This window comes from Pseudorca crassidens, chromosome 5, assembly GCF_039906515.1.
Source record: "Pseudorca crassidens isolate mPseCra1 chromosome 5, mPseCra1.hap1, whole genome shotgun sequence".
NCBI lineage: Eukaryota > Metazoa > Chordata > Mammalia > Artiodactyla > Delphinidae > Pseudorca > Pseudorca crassidens.
The window spans coordinates 82,134,162-82,153,527 of record NC_090300.1 but is presented as its reverse complement, the minus strand read 5'-3'; the positions used below and the strand labels follow the sequence as shown (position 1 = coordinate 82,153,527).

Genomic DNA, 19,366 nt, shown 5'->3' with positions numbered 1-19,366 from the left:
TTTAGGCAGCCTCTCTGCTAATGGGTGGGGTTGTGTTCCTTTCTTGCTAATTGTTTGGCATAGGGTGTCCAGCACTGTAGCTTGCTGGTTGTTGAGTGGAGCTGGGTCTTATCATTGAGATGCAGATCTCTGGGAGAGCTTTCGCTGTTTGATATTACACGGAGCCAGGAAGTCTCTGGTGGACCAGTGTCCTTAACTCGGCTCTCCCACCTCAAAGGCACAGGCCTGACACCCCACTGGAGCACCAAGACCCTGTCAGCCACACAGCCAGGTACGTGGGGAGTTTCTTGCCTTTTGGAAAGTCTGAGGTATTCTGCTAGCATTCAGTAGGTGTTCTGTAGGAGTTGTTCCACATGTAGATGTATTTCTGATGTATTTGTGGAGAGGAAGATGATCTCCACATCTTACTACTCTGCCGTCTTGAAGGTCTCTCTCTCTAATCTTCTTGAATCTGTAAGTTAACATCTTTCATCAAATTTGAAATTTTTTCAGCCTTTGACTCTTTCTTTGCATATTTTTTCAGCCCTACTCTCGTCCTCTGCTTCTGGGGCTCTCATGACATAAACATTAGATCTTTTGTTATTGTCCCACATGCCGCTGAGGCTCTGTTCATTTACTGTTGTTGACTGGATAGCTTCTATTAATCTGTTTTTGAGTTTACTGATTCTTTACTCTGTCATCTGTAGTGTACTGTTGAGCACATCTAGTGAGTTTTATTTCATTTATTGTAATTTTCAGTTTTATAATTTTTTTATTCTTTTTTATAGCTTTATTTCTTTGCTGAGACTCTATTTTTTCATTTGTTTCAAGACTGTTTGTAATTGGTAGTTTAAATATTTTTATGATTGCTGTTTTAAAGTGCTTGCCAGATAATTCCAACATCTGAATCATCTCATTGTTGGCATCTGCTAATTGCCTTTTCTCATTGAAGTTGTGATTGTCCTGGTGCTTAGAATGGTGAATTATTTTCAGTTGTATCTCATACATTTTGGTTATTATGTTGTTAGATTCTACATGCAATCTTTTTCTTTTCTGGCAGAAGTCACCCTGTTTAAGAGTAGTGCTCAGGTCAGGTGGAGGTGGATATTCAGTTCCCCACTGGGTCCTGTGACAACCCTGGGTCCTATGATACCAACTGGCACTACCTCATTGCTGCTGGGTTTAAAGTTGAGCTCCCTGCTGGGCCCCACTGACAGCATGGGGGAGCTTAGAGTGCCACATAGCTCCACCTCATACTTCCCCTTCCATCTCATTGCTAGTGGGTGGGTGTGTGAGTTCAGTTCTCTGCTGAGCTCCACTTAAACTAGGGATGGAAAAATGGTGAGAGTGGAGAACGTGGACCACCAATATGTCCCAGTTCATTCCATCTCGTTGCTGCCTGGTAGAGGAAGAAGTTCAGCAACCCCCTGGGCCCTGCTGACACAAGGGCAGGGAGGAAGAAGAGTGCTGACTAGCACCACCTTCAAGGGTTGTGAAGGGTTGGAAGCTCAGCTCCTTGCTTAGTCATGCTGACACTACCCCAGTGGTGGAACTGGAGTACTGCCTGCTATCACTGACCTTGCATACACCACCCTGATGGGAGAAGCAGAATGGTAGCAATGGTTGAGGGATGAAAATTCAACTCCCTGCTCAGTCCCACAGACATTACAGTGGAGGAGACAGTTTTCCATTGGTGTTTGGATGGAGTAGTATTGGTATTGCAAACAGTGTTTTCTGTTCTGCTAACCTGCTCTTTTTCTGGTTCCTTGGCTGGGTGAACAGTCGTTATGGAGGACTCTTTTGGCTGCATCTGTTAGTGGTTGCAGTTTGTAGGCTTCTCCAGCACCCTGCCTGAGATACATAGGAAACAAAAGGAAACCTAGGAATTCCTGTGAGTTTACTTTCTAAAAACCCAAACATAATGTTTTTTTTGTTTTGTTGTCCTTTCCTTTCTTCCACAGACTATAGTGGAGGCCTTTGTAAGGGTGAGATTAATGCTTGGTATGGCATCTAGGGAGGGTCTGTAAGGTCTTGTGTGGTCCCTGAGAAATTATGAGTCCTGTATGGTGGGACGTAGACCATGTTGCAACATGTAGCTTGAGCAGTGGCATGTGGCCTCCTTCCTAGGCTATGCCATAACAAACAAAGCCAGCACAATTCACTTTTAACATGTCTGGTTTCTGCATTGCTCTGGTGCCTTCTGAGACACTAGGACCTCTAGAAGAGGTGGATTTAGTTCTAACTAAAGGTAAGTTTCTTATTGCTCTGGTTAGAGAGACAGCTTTGTATTATTACCAGAAGAAACATGGACTCTGAACTAGCAAACTCTAGTTTGAATCTCTTATTTACTACTGTGGGTCCTTTTGCAAAGTTTCTTAATATCTCTGAGACTTGGGTAAAGGGTGATAATAACTGTCCATAGAGTTTCTCAGAGAATAAAATAAAATATATGCAAAGCATTGGGGATACAGTAGGTACTCCATAAATACTATAGTCTACTACATTAAGTTTTAATCTTTAGGAAAGAAAGTTCAGATCTTCAGTAAGTTAGAACTTACTGGTATAAACCTGCCTTGGGCTAACTTCATCTATATTCTCTGCAATATCCAATTATAGAAATTCAAAAAGGAGCCAGAATTCTACTAATGAAGCACAGCAGGTTCTGCGTCCATGATATTCAATTCCCTAAAGACAAGGATCGTATCTTATATTTCTTCTACATTCTCCACAGGATCCTCCCTGCCTAAACCTCTCTCTTAGAGAACCTCACCAGCCACACCCAGAAGAGGGGAAGCCCTAGGTATTAAGCAACTCTGCCATCCTTGGAGATTGGACCAAGGTGGAACATTGGCCCAAGTAGGGCTCATCAGAGTCTCTCAAGAATTTAGAATTGAGACAAAGGTTCAGAGAGTCAAATGGAATAGGACACTCAAACTGAAGGGTGTGTGGGTTTTGGGGGGTCAGGGGTGGTGGCAGCATGGCAACTTTTGTGTAAGCAGAAGTTACACAGGGGTGAGATTAGAATCCTGTAAAAGAATGTGGTTAGCTGAGAGGACAGATGAGCAAAAAGAGAAAAGCTTAAGTATGAAGACACACAGCTTGGAAGGAAAACAAAAAGAGACAAGAGGACAGACATCCAGGGAAAAGTGAGAAAGAAAAGGGGACAGGATATCAGGAACACAGGGAATTGGAATGCTCAACCTAGAAGAATTCAGATGACTAGGAATCTGTTAGCTACAAACACCACTGAGCCTCTGTTGCCAGAAGCAGCCGCTTTACACCTGATTGATGGTGCCAGCCTTGCCTGAAGACCCTGTAATGACCCTACTTGAGGTGATTACCAGTCAAGTGAGTGCCAGCTTTCCTCACACACTCCCCAGCTCTCCTTCACTGCTTCCACATCTACAGCTAGAGGCAGATCCTAAAATGCATGTGGGCCAACTACACAGTCAAATTTGGGAGCAAGAGGCCTGCATGGTAAAAGAGTTGCAAAACTGCACTAATGTTTATCAGCAAAACCCCAGAGGAATAAACATGGAACTGAATTATGAGGGTACCACACTAGAAATGGAGGAAAAGACTTTCAGTTAGGCTAAAAATGATTATATAGGTGCACTTATCAGAGAGTCTACATTCAATGTGCTATCACATGCAGTTGGTAGAGTTCTAATTATTTTATCTTTTTGTAGACTGAAAATTGGATTCACTTCTCACCTAGGCTGAGTTGAGATGCCAGAAATTCCTTATAGAGGAAGGAATAGAAAGATCTAGGGAGATGAGAATGCCAGTGTGGATTTATGTACTACCCTCTAAACCATCCCAACCCTGAGGACACAGCTGTCGTAAGAACATTGAGAAATGCATTAATGAAGGTAGTGCCAACGTATTTGAAAAGCACCACAGTGGCTACCTTCTGTAGGTCAGAGATGAAGGTGGAAAATACTGATACTGAAATAGATTCTGTGATTTCAATAAGGATGATGGCAGCTTGGGATGGAAGAGATAATAAGTGGCACCAAATTGTCAGAAACAACTTGGAGCTGGTTATTTTAGTAGGCAGAAGAGCTGGTGTGGGTAATCAATTTGGTTTGACTCACAGGAACATTTGGCATTGAATAACTGATCATAGGGTCACTAGCACTGAAATTAGGAGGGTCATCATGCTTACCTGGGTAAAGAAAAATTTCTCTGAAGTAAAGGCCCTTTGGTGAGCATTTACATAGGACACAGATATTCCCACACTCTGAGTTCATTCTTAGAGATCCCGTCACATACCTCTTTTTCCAGACCAACTTGTTACCAATCCTCATTATCTTATTCCTTTCATGTCCCCGACTATCCTGCCAAATCATTAGCCCCTGTCCATGCATTACTATAGAGCTGCTCCACAGGCCTGCTTTCCTGTGGGCAAAATGGGCAATGAGATGTCCTGTTTAAAATTATGCCCATTGGATGGAATTTCCATTTTATTTTGCTGAAGGGCCACTCCTTGGTGGGGCTGCTGCATTGCAGAAGTCATCTCCAGCTGTCATGCAAAACCATCTATGAACTAGACTCAGATTTTTTTCTTTTCAGTCAACTGGCCATGGAGAGCATTTCATGCGGCTTAAGCATAGTATGAGGGCAGGATGGCAATGCAATGGGAGTAGCACACCAGGAGTGAGAACTACCTGCTCATCCAATTTACACTTGCTCAAGCCCAGTCCCAAATATACCACGTGATGCAGGAGTGTTACTGGGCATGCCTGACTCTGTGGCTTGGTAGATCGGACACCCAATTCATGTGGGGCAGCTGTTGTTTTACAGTCAAGTGAGTGTTCAGTCTCTACCATAGCCCAATAGGAAGCCAAGAGTTCTCTCTCAAAATAAGGATAAGAACTTTTCGAAATAGGTGTGATTTTACTCAAAAACCCTATGGGCCTCTACTCTGAATCTCCTATCAGGGCTTTCACAGAGGCCATACAGCATCTTGATCAGTCATAGGTATTTTGCAAACCATTGGACTCACTGGTCATAAATAATCATCTGTCATTCAAACTAGGAATGTCTTGAGAGTAAAGGGGACACTAGTAATAAATATGCTGGGACAACAGGCATAAATTAAAACTATCCTGACATACATGGCCATCCAGTCATAAAAGCCAAGTGATTAATTTGTTTACTAGGTATTCATGACCAGCCAGAGTACACATTGCAAGATGAATCCAGGAAATTTTGATAGAGAGCTCTCAATTCTAAGATATTTTGGATTAGGCTATTGGATTTCAAGGTAAGAAATCTTCAAGTATTCAGGCAGAAAAAGGAAATATTTAATCAATTCTTGAACTTTAGCATGCACTAGAAGCGCCTGGATGGTTTATTAAAACAGATTACTGGATTCTATACCCCATATTCCTAATTCAGTAGCTATAAAATGGGGACTGAAAATTTGCATTTTAACAAATTCCCAGGTGATGTTAATGCTGCTGATCCAGGGACCATACTTTAAGAACCACTGATCTACTGAGAAGAGAAAAAAAAATCCCCACAGACTGTCCTCATGTTTTTCCACAGCAACATTCAATACCAAAAGATAATGGAGCAGTTGTTACAATATTCTAAAGAAAAAATTATACCAAAATATGGTTGAATTTTTAGGGCCACTGATAGCTTTCATAAACTTAAGGAAGATTGCCTGTATGAGAGAGAACCTCTTGCACAAGCTGTGTGATGATGAAATCCAGATAAGATGAATAAAAATAAAGAACTCGGGAATGGAGAAGTTGTGTTAAATATAAAACCAACACTGACTAATTGTGAGAATGATGATTGTAAAGCAGATTATAAATATAAACTTTGATAAAATAATACTTATGTATATGGAGACAAAATATCTCATCTATAAGGATGAAATATGTAAACCAAAATTTGAGCCTCTCTTTAAGACAGGCATCACCTTTAACTTAAAAGGAGACTAAACAAGATCAAAAACAGGTCCTAAAAGTACTTTTTTTTTTTATTCAGACACTATCTTGTAAATCACTTTTCTGAAAATGGAATCTAGAGGGTACAGGATATTTATGACCTGAGTGTCTAAAGAAAGGTTGAATTTACTAACTAATTCAGGTTCAGATGAGGTCTTCAGGAATACAAAACCTGACTATGCTCTATCTTGCCTACAATTTCTCTGTGGTATTTACCTGCTATTCAGTGTAAGAAATTAAGACTCTTGTGCTGTCAAACTGTCTAATGACTCAACTGAAATGTAAATCTTTGTTTCTCAAGAACTGTGAAATATGTTTGAGATAATGAAAAGAAGTCCGAATGCCTGGCTAGTTCCTGTCTTGATGTATGGGATCTTAAAATGAACTCTAAGGACTTTGTGTCCATGACACTACCCCAAGAAAAGTGCAGCGTTTTACTCTACAGAGTTGTAAAAGACCAGAACAGCTTTTGATTTTTAAGATGGCCATCCTTCTGCAGAAGTTAGAAAATATCTTGAACAAAAACTGTGTCTTTTGCAGGTTTTCTAAAATAAATGTAACTGGGAACTTTGTTTACTTTTACCGTAAGATTAAGTTGGGAGGTGAGGAATGGAGAGATTAGAGGAAATATGAGAGTTGCTAGCATTCTCATGTTTATACCAGGTAGTCCATTTGAAATCAGCATTTTTCTTTGTCTTTTTTCATAATCTGGAAGGGCTCTTTAAAAAAAAAAAAAAAAACTTGAACGATTTGAAGTTTAACAAATCCTCTAGTTTCACTTCAATTTCCTTCTGTTAAAGTAGGAAAAACTTTTAATTAAAATTAGAATTTAATTTTTAATTAAAATATTTAATTAAAATTAGACATTTTAAAAGGATTTTTATCACTCTATATATGCAGAGAAAACATTTTGAAATGATATTCATGTACTATACTTAAGATTTTTATTGAGGCATAGTAGATGTATCATAGAATTCACTCCTTATAAGTATACAATTGAATGATTTTTAGTAAACGTATAAAGTTGCGCAACCATCACCATAATCCAATTTTAGAACACGTCCATCACCTCAGAAAGGAACCTCTTGTCCCCTTGCAGTCAATTCCTGTTCAGACCAATCTCAGGCAACCCCTAATCTACTTTCTGTCTCTACAGAGTTGTCTTTTCTGGATCATATGATATGTGGTCTTATGCATCTGGGTTCCTTCACTGAACATATTGTTTTTGAAGTTCATCCATGTTGTAGCATGTATCACTTATTTGTTCTTTTTTTACTACTGAATAGAATTCTACTGTATGGATATACCATATTTTGTTCATCCATTCACCAGTTGATGGAAATTTGGATTTTTTTCTACATTTTTAGTTATTAAAAATAAGGCTCCTATGAACATTCACGTACAAGTCTTTACATGAATATATTATTCCTCTTGGGTAGATGCCAGGGAGTGAAATTGCTGGGTCATATGGTAAATTTATGTTTAACGTGTGTTTTTTTTTTTTAAACATCTTTATTGGAGTATAATTGCTTTACAATGGTGTGTTAATTTCTGCTTTATAACAAAATGAATCAGCTATACATATACATATATCCCCATATCTCCTCCCTCTTGCCTCTCCCTCCCACCCTCCCTATCCCACCCTCCTAGGTGGTCACAAAGCACTGAGCTGATCTCCCTGTGCTATGTGGCTGCTTCCCACTAGCTATTTTACATTTGGTAGTGTATATATGTCCATGCCACTCTCTCACTTCATCCCAGCTTACCCTTCCCCCTCCCCATGTCCTCAGATCCATTCTCTACATCTGCATCTTTATTCCTGTCCTGCCCCTAGGTTTTTCAGAACTTTTTTTTTTTTTTAGAATGTGGTTTTTCTTTAATTGACAAAAGGCATTTCAAAGTGGCTACATCATTTTACATTTCTATCAGCAATTATGAGGACTCCCATTTCTCCATGTCTAGGCCTCCACTTATTATTGTCTGTCTCTTTTATTATCATCATTCTAGTGGGCGTGTGGTTTTAATTTGTATTTTCCTCATGACTCATGATACGATAAAGAGCATCTTTACATGTGCTTATTAGCCATCTTTGTCTTCTTTGGTGTAATCACTATTCAAATCTTATCTATTTTTAAAAATTGGGTTCTTTGTCTTATTGAGTTATGAGATTTCTTTATATATTCTGGTTAGAAGTATTTTATTAGAAACATGATTTGTCACTATAGTCTCTAAGTTTGTGGCTTGTATTTCCATTTCCTTAATGGTGTCTTTTGAAGTGAAAAAGTTTTAAATTTTGATGAAGTCCAATTTATAAATTTTTCTTTTAAGGATTATGCTATTGGTGTCATAGCTAAGAACTCTTTAAGTAATCCAAGGACACAAAGGCTTTCTACTACCTTTTCCTCTAAATGTTTTACAGTTTTAGCTCTTACACTTAGGTCCACTGTCCATTTTGAGTTAACTGCTTTTGTGTGCTATGAATTAAGGGTCTAAATCCACTTTTTGGCATGTGGCCATTGGCAAATGACCCAGCAGCATTTGTAGAAAAGACTATCTTTTCCCCATTGAATTGCCTACCTAGCTTTGCCAAAAATCAATTTACCATAAATATAAGATTTCTGGACTCTCAATTCTCTTCCATTGATCAATATGTCTATCCTTATGTCAGTACCACACTGTCTCAATTATGGTAGCTTTATAGTACATTTTAAAATGGGAAGGTATAAGTCCTCCAGTTGTATATTTCAAGATTGTTTTGACTATTCTGGTAATCAGTCTTGAATACGTAGAATAAATCCCACTTGTTCGTGGTGTATAATTATTTTTGTGTATTAAAATATTTGGTAATATTCTGTTAAGGATTTTTGCATCTAAGTTCATGAGGAATGTTTGTAGTTTTCCTTGTTTTTTGGTCATATCTCTGTCTGGCTCTGTACTGTCTTCCTGAATGAGTTGGGAAATGTTTCCTCTTCCATTTTCTGGAAGAGATTGTATAAAGTTAGTTTTAACTACCCTTTAAAGGTTTGATACAATTATCCAGTGAGACTATCTGGGCCTTGAGATTTCATTTTGGAGAGTTTTTAATTAAAAATTCAATTTCCTTCATGGTTATAGGGCTATTCAAATTGTCTGTTTCATCTTACTTGAATTTTAGCAGTTTGTGGTTCTTAAGGAATTGTTCCATTTTTTTTCTAAGTTGTCATATTTATGAGCATACAGTTGTATGTAGTACTCCCGTATTTTTTTTAATGGCTGCACTATGTGGAATGATATATCTGATTTCATTCCTAATATTGGTGTTTTGTGTTCTATTTTTGTCAGTCTTGCTAGAGGTTTGCCAAATTCATTATTTTTTTGAAGAACAAACTTTTTGTTTCCTTGGGGTTTTGTTTTCAGTAATTTTTTCCTATTTCCAATTTTATTTTCTGTATTATCTCATTCCTGCTGCTTGCTTTGGGTTTATTTTGCTCCTTTTTCTAGTTTCTGGAGGAAAGAAGTTATTGATATGACACCTTTCCTCATTTTAAATGTAAGCATTTAGACCTATAAATTTCCATCTCAATACTGCTTTAGTTGCATCCTACATACTTTAAGTTGTGTTTTAATTTTTTATTTAGTTCTACATACTTTTTAATTTCCCTTGAGACTTATTATTTGACCCATAATTATTTAGAAGTGTGTTGCTTAGCTTCCAAGTGTTTTGAGAGTTTCCTGTTGTCTTTCTTACAGATTTCCAGTTTGATTCCACCATAGTCAGAGCACACATACTTTATGAGTTCAATTCTTTTATATTCGTCAAGATTTGTTTTAGGTGTTTTTTTTTTTTTCCTACTTGGTCAGTGTTTCACAGGAAATTGAGAAAAATGTAGTCTACTGTTGTTGGATGGTCTGTTTTATATGTGTTAATTAGATCCTGATGATAGTGTTGTTTAGATCTTCTATGTCCTTGTGATTTTTTGCCTAACAGTTCTATTGGTTGCTGAATGTGAGCAGTGTTTACGTTCCCAACTATAATCATACATTCTTCTCTTTCTCATTTCAGCGTTAACAGTTTTTGCTTCATGTATTTGAGACTCTGTGGTTTATACACATTAGTATATCGTGTCTTCCTGGCAGATTGAGCCTTTCATCATTATATAATATCCCTTTTTTTCTCTGATAATTTTCTTTGCTTTGAAGGCTACCTTATAAGATATTAATATTGTCACTGCTTTTTATTTCTCTATTATTAATGTGTACATAGTATATCTTTTCCCATCCTTTTACTTTCAACCTACCTGTGGTTGAATATGAAGTGAGTTTCTTATATGCAGCATATAGTTGGATTTGGTTTTTTAATTTTTCAGTCTACTCTGCTAATCTCTGTCTTTTGATTGGTATGTTTAGACCATTTACAATTAAGGTAATTATTGATATGTTAGCACTTTACGATGCTATTTTATTATTTATTTTCTACTTGTTTCCTTTGGTTGTTGTTGCTCTTTATTCTTTTTCTTGCCTTTCTGCAGGTTATTTGAACATGTTTTAGGATTCCATCTTAATTTATAGCACTTTTGAGTTCATCTCTGCAGTTTTCATAGTGGTTGCTCTGGGTGCTACTTATAACTCTGTACTTGGTATCACAGTGTTTACCATTTAAAATGAAATATAGAAACCTCACTTCCAATTAGGTCTCTTTACCTTTCCCACCTTTACATATCATTGTTAACACATTGCATAACTTCTATTTCTTTTGTGAGATTTTTTCCTTTTGGGTTTTATAAATCATATTTTATTGAAACAAATTATAATACCATCTAATACTCAAAAAATGTCTATTGTATGGACTCATATTTCCGATCTTTCTATTGTTTCTTCTTGTGTTCTGATGCTTAAGTTTCCTTTTATCATTTTCTTGCCGTTTGAAGAACTTCCTTTGTCCAGTCTTTCCAGGGTGTATCTGCTAGTCACAAAATCTTTTAGTTTTCATTCATCTGTGAATGTTTTTATTTTCCCTTCATTTCTGAAAACTAGTTTTGCCAGATATAAAATTATGTGTCAACAGTTATTTTCTTTCAGTGCTTAAAAAGATATTTGGCCATTTCCTTTTTCATGATTTCACATGAGAAATACATTCAAATTGGTGTTTCCCTATAGGGAATGCATTGTTTCTCTCTGGCTGCTTTCAGGATTTTTTTCTTTGTCTTTAGTTTTCAAAAGTTTAATTATGATGTGTATTGCATGGATTCTTTGGGTTTATCCTTCTTAGAGTTCATTCAGCTTCTTGGATCTCTATGTTGATGTCATTCATCAAATTTGGGAAGTTTTCAGTCATTGTTTCTTTGAATGTTTATTCATTTCCCCACTCTTTCTCCTTTACTTTCTGGGACTCCAATGAAATGAATGTTGGATATTTTGTTATTGTTCCACAGGTCCCTGAGGCTCTGGTCATTTTTTTCCCAACCTCTTTTCCATTATTCATATTGGGTGAATTCTACTGTTCTGTCCTCATATTCACTGATTCTATTCTTCATCATCTCCAGTCTTCTGTTGAGCCCATCCAGCAAGTTTTTAATTTCTATTGTATTTTTCAGTTCTATAATTTCCACTTGTTTTTTTTCATAACTTCTATTTCTTTTCTGGGATTTTCTACATTTTTATTTAAGACAATTTGTAATTGTTGTAGCATCTTTATAATGTCTGCCTTAAAATTCTTATCAGATAACTCCAACATCTGATTCATCTCAGTGTTGGCATCAGTTGATTTCACTTTTCATTCAAGTTGTGATTTTCTAGGTTCTTGATTTATATCCTGGACATTTTGTCTATTGTGTTAGGACAATCTGGGACCTATTTAAATATTTTATTTTACAGGAATTTACTCTATTTAGGTTTAACACATGAGTCTTAGCCTACTTTTGTGGGCTGTGATTCCAACAGTTTAATTTTCAGAGACTTTGTGACTGCCTGAGGGAGGCAGGTGAGGAAATCCTTCTATTAGTAACCACCACCACCCCCAGCTACCCAGGTTTCTCTGGGCAGGGAGGAGAGATAAAGTGATTTCTGGGACCAGGCTGCTAGCTACAGGGCTGCTAGCTGTGACAGGTTCTTTTTCATGATTCCACCAGTCAGCCCTAATGTCTCTGGGCAGAGGAGGAGTTGGGGACAAAGAGGCTTCCCCAGGTGGGCCACCTGCTTTACCTGGGTGTCTCTTACTGGTTGCTCCCATCCACATCAGTATCTCTCCATAGAAGAGAGGAGTCTCTGGCCCAGCAGGGTAGGAGAATGCTTCCCCTGGTCACTTATTTTTGGCAGGACTCCCGGTTGTTCCCCCTTGCCTGAAGTTGTCAGAGGGACTCCCACTACATCTAGGGGGAAGAACAAGCTACTGGACTACTTTCTGTTGCCAAGTGGGAAGCCAGAAAAACATCAGGTCTGGGTGGCTGCCTTCTGTTGGTTGGGGGACACAAGATGCCCTGCCTCTGTGTTGGCATCTGGTCTTAGGTTCCCAAACCAGATCATCTTCTTCTTAGCACCCTTCAGAGTCATCTTTTGCTCGTCTCTTGTGTCATTTCTAGGATATATAAAGTTGTGCTTAGGGAGGAGGAGCAGGGAAAAAGAGGTCTATGCCATCTTGTCCAGACCAGAAGTCCCTCAGCTACTGAATTATCCATTAAAGTTTTATTTTTTCTGTTTTACCAATTTAGGCGCAGTTACATTATGGATAGTAAAAATCCCAAAGACACCTTTGCACAGTGCAGGTATTTAACCAATATTCTCTAACATGTAATTAATGAGACTGGGAGAAACAACGGATGTTAATACAAAAGGATCTAAAATGAGCTTAAGGCCATACACATAAAGATACTGTTGAGGAACGCACGCGCGTGCACGCGCGCACACACACACACACACACACACACATGCACGCGCTTCCTTTCAGGCCATCTACTTACAGTCTGCTTAAGGAGAGTCTCTACATGAAGCACAAATGGATTGATGAAGCCACCAGAAGGGGCTGAGGAAAATGAGAGAGAGAGGTAGGGCCTATTACAGAGAGGCACAGACCCTTCCTCCTGGGGCACTGAGTAGTAAAACCTGCCTGGATGCCTTTGCTTGGGGAATAACTCTGCAAGGCTGAGTAGTGCCAGGAGAAAGGTCGCTCCAAAATTATCAGGTTGGCCTGGCTCTTCTCTGAGCTTTAGTCGGGAAGAAGGCTTAACTTCATCAAGTGCATCAAAATAGATATTTGGGGCAGAATCCTCAGGCCAGTAGCTTTCACTTACTTCTTCTTTACTTATGTACTTTGTTGTTCCCAAGAAGCATTTAAAGTGGTTTCAATGGATGCATGTTATATAGGAAAATATAAATTAGATATAGGCAAAAAAAAAAAAAAAAAGAAGAAAACAAATGACAGGAATAAGACTGGTGCAAAAGTGCTTCTCTGTGACTTTCTACACATGCAATAAATAGCCTGTGAGAGGGCACATTGCTGGAGTATTTCCTGTGCCATCTCTGAGTGAACCCTCAAAGGCATTCAGGACCAGGCTTGGGGGCAGTAAAGTGGACTCGTAACATGGAGGGATCCTCTAGATATGCTATAGGGGGAGACAAGTTTCCATGGAAATTTCCCTATAGTACTCCATAGATTTTCTGCTCCTAAGAGGAGCAGGAAATGTTTGATTTCCTCTTAAAGATTCCTGAGTTCTCACTTTGAGAATGGCCACAGTTCTGAGCAGTGTAACCTAGTTGAAGACTCAGGCTACTAAGTTCCTGAGGGATCACATCCCAGTTAGAATTTATTACAAGTCTGACTATCTAAATATGCAGAGTGTGTACCAAGGCTAAAACTACAGTCATTAATTCCTCAAACTTTGTTTATAAAATTCTTCTATTTGATTCTCAGAATCTAAGCCAAAACTGTTAGATACAAACTTGCGGTGTCCATCTCAAGTCAGCTGGAATGGCCCCTCCCAAGTCAGCTGGAAATCTAGGTGATGCTGATGACATGCAGGAGCTGAGAAGTAGCCACAGAAGCAGTGTTGTGCCTGGTGACTAAATGACCACACTCCTTCCACTATGGGAGCTCTCTCTCTCCTGGGGAATAGAAGAATATACAAAAATCCAGTCAGCTGGGCTCTATTGTCTATGTATACAATACACGAGTAGGCTTGATTCTGGTGCAAATCCTCAGTGAGTGGTGGCTGCTGGGACAGCAGCTCTGAATCTAAAAATTATTTCTTGACTTGTCATGAAGCCAGTTTCTCCCCTTGGCTTATGTTTCTCATCTTTCTACCTCACTGGAGCCTCCCTCAAACACCTTTAATTTCTGAAAATTTCTTAGAGTCTCATTCACTCTGCTTTTTGCTGGTTTTTAACATCTTTAAGTCTCTCTTAGATCGAAAAACAAGGTACCCTGTTCCATTCATCAGTCCCTCTCTCTATCATTTATTCATGAAGATATGGCCCAGTTTTCCTTTTCCCATTTATATTCTCCTGAACGATTTGTTCTTAGCCCTTATCTAAAAAGTTAAGCTTCACACCTTGGTATTTCTCTGATGTTATTTGTTCAGATCACTAATTATCTTTTCCTGACCAAACACGGTGGCTTTTCTTCAGAAGTTATTCCACTTGATCTTTTGGCTTTCTCATCTTGCGCTATGAGGGCTTCAAGAACTATGGTTTTAATTTCTCGTATTTCTCTAACTTTGTATTGGAGGAGATTATTTTTATTTCAGTTTTGAATATCTACAACGTCATCTATGAATGTAACCTTTCTTGTTTGAAATGGCAAGATAAGGTATCTGCCTCAAAACATACTGTTCAAAATGTATATGTATGTACTATATTCATGTTGCTATAAAAATTGTGTGTTTCCATTTTATCAAGAAAGTGAGTTTTGAGAGCATGGTTTCTAATCAAAATGCTGTGGGATGGGAGACTGTAGCCAAGATGGCAGAGTAGAAAGGCCCTGAGCTCACCTCCTCTCATGAGCACAACAAAATCACAACTATCTTCAGAACCACCATCAATAAAAAACAAAACAAAACAAAAAACTGAAACCTACAGGAAAAGATCTCCTACAACTAAAGATATATAGAAAGAACCAAAATGAGACAGGTAGGAGGGGCAGACTTGCAATATAATCAATTCCCATACCCCCTGGGTGGGTGAACCACAAACTGGAGAATAATTATATTGCAGAGGTTCTCCCACAGGAGTGAGAGTTCTGAGCCCCACATCAGGCTCCCCAACCTGGGGATCCAGCACCAGGAAGATGAGCCCCCAGAGCATTTGGCTTTGAAGGCCAGCTGGGCTTAATTGCAGGAGCCCCATAGGACTGGGGGAAATAGAGACTTCACTCTTAAAGGGAGTACACAAAAGCTCCCATTCACCAGGACGCAAGGCAAAAGCAATACTTTGATAGGAGCCTGGGCCAGACCTACCTGCTGGTCTTGGAGAGTCTCCTGGAGAGGTAGGGGTGGCTACAGCTCACCCTGGGGAAACAGACACTAGTTGCAGACATATTAAACATTCAGCCACATGAACACTCCTGGCAGCTGCCATATTGGCTCATTAGAGTCAAGACCTGGGCCACCCAATAGCCTGTAGGTGCACTAGTGCTGGGACATCTCAGGCCAAACAACTAACTTGGCGGGGACACAGCCCCACCCATCCACAGACAGGCTGCCTAAAGACTACAGAGCCCACAAAAGCCTCTAGACACAGCCCAGCCCACCAAAGGGCCAAGACCCAGCTCCACACACCAGTGGGCAGGTACCAGCCCCTCCCACCAGGAAGCCTGCACAAGCCTCTAGATCAGCCTCACCCACCAGGGGGCAGACACCAGAAGCAAGAAATCCACAATCCTGCAATGCAGGCCAGATCCTACCCTGGGACCACCTGGACCCTGACCCTGCCCACTATCATGTGAATGCAAACTTCAGGACACCCCAGACCCCATACCCAATTGTGTCAGGAACTGCCCCCCTTCCACCAATGGTCTGAAACAAGCTCTGAGATCCCTGGACCCTGCAGCAAGACCTGGGAACTAGCTCTGCCTGCCAGTAGTCTGGCACTAACCCCAGGATCTGGCTTCACCTGCTAGTGGGTGGGCAACAGCCCGAGTCTTCAGGATCCTGACTTTGCCCACCAGGGAGCCAGCACTAGCCCTGGGGAGCCCACTTGGATCCCAAAACCAGGCACCTCATGACCAGACCACACTAAACAGCAGCCAGCAGCATGTGTACAAGACAGGGGCTGACACCAACCAAACTAGGGGCCAACCAAGCCTACCAGACTGCCCACATAGCCTGCCTCAACAGAAGGACCCAAGCAGCCCTCTTAGGGGGAACACCTAGAGAATACAGCTTGGGTAACAAGAGGGGAATGCACTGCTGGGACCCATAGGACGCCTCCTACAGAGGGCCACTGCTCCAAGGTTAGAAACATAACTAATATACCATATACACAAAAATACAAATAGCAACTTGGACAAAATAAGGTGGCAGAGGAATATGTTCCAGACAAAGGAACAAGATAAAACCCCAGAAGATGAACTAAGTGAAGTGGAGACAGGCAATCTATCTGAGAAAGAGTTTAGAGTAATACTCATAATGATTATCAAGGAACTCAAGAAGAAAATGGATGCACAGAGTGAGAAGTTAGAGATTTTTAACAAAGAATTAGAAAATATAAAGAACAACCAAACAGAATTGAAGAATACAATAACTGAAATAAAAATATTTATTTATAGATTGCTGTATAAAAACCTCATGATAACCACAAACCAAAACTCTATAATAGATATACGCACAAAAAAGAGAAAGAAGTCCAAACATAACACTAAAGGTAGTCATCAAATCACAAGAGAAGAGAACAAAAGAAGAAAAGGAAAAAGACCCAGAAAAACAAATCCAAACCATTTAACAAAATGTCAATAAGAACACATATCAGTAATTACCTTAAATGTAAATGTACTAAATGCTCCAACCAAAACACATAGACTGGCTGAATGAATACAAAAACAAGACCCATATATATGCTGCCTACAGGAGATTCAGTTCAGATCTACAGACTGAAAGCGAGGGGATGGAAAAATGTATTCCATGCAAATGGAAGTCAAAAGAAACCTAGAGTAGCAATACTTATATCAGACAAAATAGAGTTTAAAATATAAAGACACTGGCACAGAAACAGAAATATAGATCAATGGAACAGGATAGAAAGCCCAGAGATAAACCCACACACATATGGTCACCTTATCTTTGATAAAGGAGGCAAGAATATACAGTGGAGAAAAGACAGCCTCTTCAATAAGTGGTGCTGGGAAAACTGGACAGCTACATGTAAAAGAATGAAATTAGAACACTCCCTAACACCATACACAAAAATAAACTCAAAATGGATTAAAGACCTAAATGTAAGGCCAGACACCATCAAACTCTTAGAGGAAAACATAGAACACTCTATGACATAAATCACAGCAAGATCCTTTTTGACCCACCTCCTAGAGAAATGGAAATAAAAACGAAAATTAAAAAATGGGACCTAATGAAACTTAAAAGCTTTTGCACAGCAAAGGAAACCATAAACAATGAAAAGACAACCCTCAGAATGGGAGAAAATATTTGCAAATGAAGCAACTGACAGCGGATTAATCTCCAAAATTTACAAGCAGCTCATGTAGCTCAATGTCAAAAAAACAAACAACCCAATCCAAAAATGGGCAGAAGACCTAGACATTTCTCCAAAGAAGATATACAGATTGCCAACAAACACATGAAAGAATGCTCAACATCATTAATCATCAGAAAAATGCAAATCAAAACTACAATGAGGTATCACCTCACACCAGTCAGAATGGCCATCATGAAAAAATCTACAAACAATAAATGCTGGAAAGGGTGTGGAGAAAAGGGAGCCCTCTTGCACTGTTGGTGGGAATGTAAACTGATACAGCCACTATGGAGAACAGTATGGAGGGTCCTTAAAAAACTAAAAATAGAACTACCATATGACCCAGCAATCCCACTACTGGGCATATACCCTGAGAAAACCATAATTCAAAGAGAGTCATGTACTAAAATGTTCATTGCAGCTCTATTTACAATAGCCAGGACATGGAAGCAACCTAAGTGTCCATCAGCAGACGAATGGATAAAGAAGATGTGGCACATATGTACAATGGAATATTACTCAGCCATAAAAAGGAACGAAACTGAGTTATTTGTAGTGAGGTGGATGGTCCTAGAGACTGTCATTCAGAGTGAAGTAAGTCAGAAAGAGAAAAATAAATACCGTATGCTAACACATAAATATGGAATCTAAAAAAAAAATTAAATGGTCATGAAGAACCTAGGGGCAAGACGGGAATAAAGATGCAGACCTACTAGAGAATGGACTTGAGGATATGGGGAGGGGGAAGGGTAAGCTGGGATGAAGTGAGAGAGTGGCATGGACATATAGACACTACCAAACGTAAAATAGATAGCTAGTGGGAAGCAGCCACATAGCACAGGGAGATCAGCTCGGTGCTTTGTGACCACCTAAAGGGGTGGGATAGGGAGGGAGGGAGGGAGGGAGATGCAAGAGGGAAGAGATATGGGGACATATGTATATGTATAACTGATTCACTTTGTTATAAAGCAGAAAGTAACACACCATTGTAAAGCAATTATACTCCAATAAAGATGTTAAATATATATATATATATATATATATATATAAAGACACTGACAAGTGTCCTTGTCCTTATAAGAGACAAGGACACTACATAATGATCAAAGGATCAATCCAAGAAGAAGATAAAGAAATTGTAAATATATATGCACCCAACATAGGATCACTTCAATATATAAGGCAAATGTTAACAGACATAAAAGGAGAAACTGACAGTAACATAATAATAGTGGGGGACTTTAACACCCCACTTACATCAATGGACAGATAATCCAGACAGAAATTAGTAAGGAAACGCAGGTCTTAAATATCACATTAGACCAAATGGACTCAACTGATATTTATAGAGCATTCCATCCAAAAGCAGCAGGTTACACATTCAAGTGCACATGGAACATTCTCCAGGATAGATCACATGCTAGGCCACAAAACAAGCCTTGGTAAATTTAAGAAAATTGAAATCTTATCAAGCATCTTTTCTGACCACAACCCTATGAGACTAGAAATCAACTACAAGAAAAAATACTGCAAAAAAACAAAAACACGTGGAGGCTAAACAATATGCTACTAATGGATCACTGAAGAAATCAAAGAGGAAATTTTAAAAATACCTAGAGACAAATGAAAATGAAAGCACAATGATCCAAAACCTATGGGACTCAGCAAAAGCAGTTCTAAGAGGGATGTTTATAGCAATACAGGCTTACCTCAGAAACAAGAAAAATCTCAAATAAACAACCTAACCTTATACTTAAAGCAACTAG

At 39.1% G+C, this 19,366-nt stretch overlaps 1 protein-coding gene across 3 annotated transcripts in view; it reads right to left on the bottom strand.

Moving 5' to 3' along the window:
- The window catches only part of ILDR1 (immunoglobulin like domain containing receptor 1), a 73,992-nt gene that overhangs the window by 21,272 nt on the left and 33,354 nt on the right, over nt 1-19,366 (bottom strand). Inside the window, exon 7 of one of the 3 annotated variants that reach the window (XM_067738725.1) lies at nt 12,513-14,018. The exons of the other annotated variants lie outside the window; for them this stretch is intronic. Within the exon in view, the coding sequence (XP_067594826.1) occupies nt 13,977-14,018 (42 nt within the window). The 3' untranslated portion in view covers nt 12,513-13,976. Of the gene's footprint in view, nt 1-12,512; nt 14,019-19,366 lie in introns of those variants that run through there. 3 annotated transcript variants of the gene reach the window in all.